This window comes from Spinacia oleracea, chromosome 1, assembly GCF_020520425.1.
Source record: "Spinacia oleracea cultivar Varoflay chromosome 1, BTI_SOV_V1, whole genome shotgun sequence".
NCBI classification, from domain to species: Eukaryota; Viridiplantae; Streptophyta; class Magnoliopsida; order Caryophyllales; family Amaranthaceae; genus Spinacia; species Spinacia oleracea.
This window is the reverse complement of record NC_079487.1, coordinates 68335827-68340218: the sequence shown is the minus strand read 5'-3', so window position 1 is coordinate 68340218 and position 4392 is coordinate 68335827. Positions and strand designations below refer to the sequence as shown.

Below are 4392 nucleotides of genomic sequence, written 5' to 3'. Positions count from 1 at the left end.
TCAATCCAGTTTAGGCTTGCAGTTAAGAAAAGGAAGGATAGTAAGGAGAAGGATGTTGCATACCTTAGAAGGAAAGCTAATAAGTTTGAGAGGGAGAGGGAGAGGGAGAGGGAGAGGGAAGAGGGAAGGAGAAGGTTAGAAAAGGAAGCTGAGAATCAAAGGGAAATTGAGGAGCAATTGAAAAACACAGTTGCACTTGAGGTGCCTGTGTATTCTATTAAGGATTTAAGTGTAGATTACGTGTGAGTTTTCAGTTGACAAGATGTTAACATCTTCTCCCCGAGAGGTTCCCAATCCTCAAACACAAACATAACCTGATCACTCACCCCCACCATCTACCTCACCCCCACCAGCTATCTTACAACCAAGAGATCCCTCGCCACCACCATCTTCACCACAAACACAACCACAAAAGCCACCACAAGAGACCCCAAATCACCCACCACAACAACTACCACAACATCCACCAAAACAACCACAACAACAACAAAAACAACCAGATCAGCAACCACAACAACCAGATCAGACACAAACACCCCCTCCTAACAGGATGAGTAAACAAAGGGAGGGGATTGAGACTGTCCAAAAGTAATGCTAAGAAGACGGGGCAAGGTCTGCTGGTTCTAGGGTGAAGAAAGATATTGCATACAATATGGAGGAAGAGAGTAGTGGGATGATGGTCATAGTGATGATGAAGACTATGAGGAAAGTGAGAGTGGAAGTGATGATTTGAACTCTGATGATATCATTGATGAAGAAGAAGAAGAAGAAGAAGAAGAAGAAGAAGAAGAAGAAGAAGAAGAAGAAGAAGAAGAAGAAGAATGTTCTTGAGGAGGTGACTTCTGAAAGATCCTTTGAGGATCATTTAGATGGGAGTAATAAGATGGATAGCTTGTAAGCAAATGGGAAAGTTGTGGGAAGCATGTCATATGGGACTATTAAGTTAGAACCATGGATGATATTCCAAAGCAAGGCACATTTCATGGAGGTTTTTAGAGACTTCTGTATTCAGGAGGGGGTTGTTGTGAGTGTGTGAGAAGGCTGATACAACCAGATTCGCTTCAATATATCTAGTTGAGACATGCAATTGGAGGATTCATGCTTGTGTGTTTCTTGATGGGGTCAGTTGGGCCATAAAAACCCTAGATAGTGAGCAGAAGTCATGTTGGAGAGTTGAGGAGAAGCCCATGGTGTCATGTTAGTGGCTATGGAGCAAGTTATTACCTGATATTGAAGCCAATCTAGATCCCGATACATACACTCCAGAGAAAGGCATTGGAGACTTTTAGGATACAAGTGAAGAAACGTTTGTTGTACAAGGTCACATTGCTTGGAAAGCAACAAATATATGGTGGTTTTGAGGAATCATATGCCTTGAACAGTTGGACTACGTACAGATTCTGGTAATGTGACTCCCCATTTCAAGGATTATTTTTTCTCCTTTGCTGCATAAGTTAGGGGTTTCTTAAGAGGTTGTAGGCCTGTCATAGGCCTTAATGGTGCACTTTTGAGTGGATATTATAAGGGGGTCCTGCTCACTGCAGTTGCTATTGATGAAAATAATGATATTTTTCCATTTGCATATAACATTGTGAGTACAGAGAGTATCGAAACATGGTCTTATTTTTTCCGGATTTTTCATGAAATAGCTCTCAATTTTCACGAAATTCACCAAATGCCCCTCGACTTTCAGAAATTCACCAAATGCCCCTCGACTTTCAGAAATTCACCAAATGCCCCTCGACTTTCAGAAATTCACCAAATGCCCCTCACATGAATTAATACCCAGAGTACCCTTACACTTAATGGAAGTTAAGTCTCCGTTAGCATAACTTTACTATTTTGCCCTTATTCCATCACACATTGCCCTTAAGTCTATCTTCTACTTTTAACGGAACAAACTCCTCCCAAAACTCTCTCACTTTCTCTCTCATTAGCAACTATGGCACCAAAGGCTGAGAAGAAGCTCACCGAAAAGAAGAAGCCCGCGAAGGAGAAGAAGGCCGCCGCTGCCGAGAAAGATCCAGCAGAGAAAAAGAAGAAGGGAGGAGAAGAAGGCCGCCGCCGCCGCCGAGAAAAATCCGGCTGAGAAGAAGAAGAACCGCCGAGAAATATCAGGCCGAGAAAGATCCGCCGCCGAGAACGATCCGGCTGAGAAGAAGAAGAAGGGAGGAGAAGAAGGCCTCCGCCGCCGCCGAGAAAGATCCGCCGCCGAGAAAGGTATTATGATTGATTGAAGTAAATTTCTTTTAGAATTTACTTGTTCAAAGATCAATCCATCCCAATTTAATCGATTATTGCACACAAACCCGATTTTGCTGAAACTCGATTTCTTTAAGTATTATGATTGATTGATGTCAATTTTGCTAAACCTCGATTGAATTATGTAATATCTGCAGCACCAAGATCATGACTGGCATGGAAACACTCCATTGATGTGGGAGCAGGAGTGATAGATGCAGATTACAGAGGACCAGTTGGTGTGATTCTGTTTAATTACTTTAATGTTGATTTCGAGGTGAAAATAGGTGATCGTATTGCACAGTTGATCATTGAGAAAATCATAACTCCAGATGTTTTCGAGGTTGAATATTTGGACTCTACTGTGAGGGGTGCTGGTGGGTTTGGTTCTACTGGTGTTTAAACAGATTTGCTTAGGCTAATTCGTAGTACCAATTAACTATCTTAATGGAAAGATGGAAATTGATGTACTAGTAATGCTATTTTGCATATAGTAGTAGTTGACTAGTTTCTATGTATTTTGACACATTGATATGCTAGTAATGAAATTTATGGTTGTTTAGTTCAGTGTGTTCTGAAGTATCAAATATCACCTTTGTAATTTTGTTGATTGCACCACTTGATTGAAGAAAGTTAGCCTAATTGACTTTTTCAAACCCTGATTATAACAGATTAAGCGAGTATAAATTTAAGGCCTAAGGACCTTACCAATACTACTCTTGTTAGGTTGGCCATAAAAGTTGAAGTAATCAGTTAAATGACAGAGATAACAATGAAATAGTAGGACTATAATATGCGATTGAAATGGCGGAACACCCAGATAATTTCGTCTTCTAATAAAGAGATTGTAAGACCTTTACACAATAATAATTCAAGTGTATATAGGAAGATTAAGGGATTAAGGTTTCGTGCTATCGCAAATATCAAATTAGCAACTGTCAAAATGTTTCAGATTTCAGACTAGCAAATTTTTTGTTTGGTACTTTGTGATGAAACTACAACAAAACAATTTGGTAAGAACAACAAACACTCAGAACATGGTTATTTATACAAAAACATTAAGCAAAGGCTATTTATCAATCCCAAAAACTAGCTATTGTGCTTTAAAATGGTAATTTTTATATTTGGGCATTTGGTGAGTTATGTTTTAATTTAGGGGTATTTGGTGAAATAATTTACAACATAGGGGCATTTGGTGAATTAGAAACTAGGCTACCGGAGGACTAACGGCGTGTCATTAGTAAGGGTAGTTTGGGTATTATGTTAAAGGTGAGGGGCATTTGGTGAATTTCTGAAATTCGAGGGGCATTTGGTGAATTTCGTGAAAATTGAGGGGTATTTCATGAAAAATCCGTATTTTTTCAGAAGTCTCAGGGCTTTATATGTTCAACATGGATGCCAGAGAGATGACTGGATATTTATTAGTGACAAAATGAGTTTTTTTTTTTCAGTTTTCTGGTACTTTTTACTTTTTGTAATTTGTTCATTTGTCTAATGACTGAAAAACAACTATTTCTTGCAGGGGGTTGAAGCTATTGTGTATGAGGTTTTCCCCAGAAAAAGCAGAAGGGTCTATGCTCAACATCTGTATGTTAATTGCAGACAAGATGTATTCAGTGGCACAACCTTCCATGACTTGTTCGGGATTGTTACTGATGCGAACAATCTGTATATGTACAAAAAAGCTATGGAAAGTATTGGCAAAATCATTCGTGAAGCAGGGGCATACCTGGACCAAGTGCCTGAATAGTGGTGTAGACACAAGCTTGATATTGAGGTCACTTGTGATCACAACACCACCAACTTTGTGGAATCCTCAAACGCGTGTATCAAACCCTTTAGGAATCTTCCTGTTATGACACTTCTTCAAGGTAATCACTTTCTTTTATCCTAATTTATTGTCATGCAACTTATTACTTAGGTTTCTGTTCAAGTGTTCGAGTCGGGTTTGTATTCAAGTGTCCGAGTTAGGTTTTATGTTCAAGTTTCTGATGTATGTTGTTCTATTCTTTTATGTTAGAAATAAGGTCTTGGTGCATGAAGAAAACAGCGGTCAAATTTGATAAAGCTGTTGAAATTGGACCGGATCAATTGACACCATATGCAATTAAGTTGCTGAAAGAGGGGAGTGCTAAATCAAGGTTATGTTAT

At 39.2% G+C, this 4392-nt stretch overlaps 1 protein-coding gene across 1 annotated transcript; it reads left to right on the top strand.

The window, feature by feature from the left end:
- The first annotated feature begins 1805 nt into the window (after positions 1–1805).
- Positions 1806–2644, top strand: LOC130465418 (deoxyuridine 5'-triphosphate nucleotidohydrolase-like). The gene is made up of 3 exons (XM_056834163.1): positions 1806–1822; positions 1955–2220; positions 2448–2644. The coding sequence occupies exons 1-3, from the start codon at positions 1806–1808 to the stop codon at positions 2642–2644; spliced, it is 480 nt and encodes a 159-aa protein (XP_056690141.1).
- The last annotated feature ends 1748 nt before the right edge of the window (positions 2645–4392 follow it).

What these genes read in the sequence shown, in the direction of transcription:
- LOC130465418 (XM_056834163.1), top strand. An exon ending in AAGATCCGCCGCCGAGAAAG is followed by an intron (nt 2,221 to 2,447) that starts GTATTATGATTG and finishes ATGTGGGAGCAG; the next exon opens with GAGTGATAGATGCAGATTAC.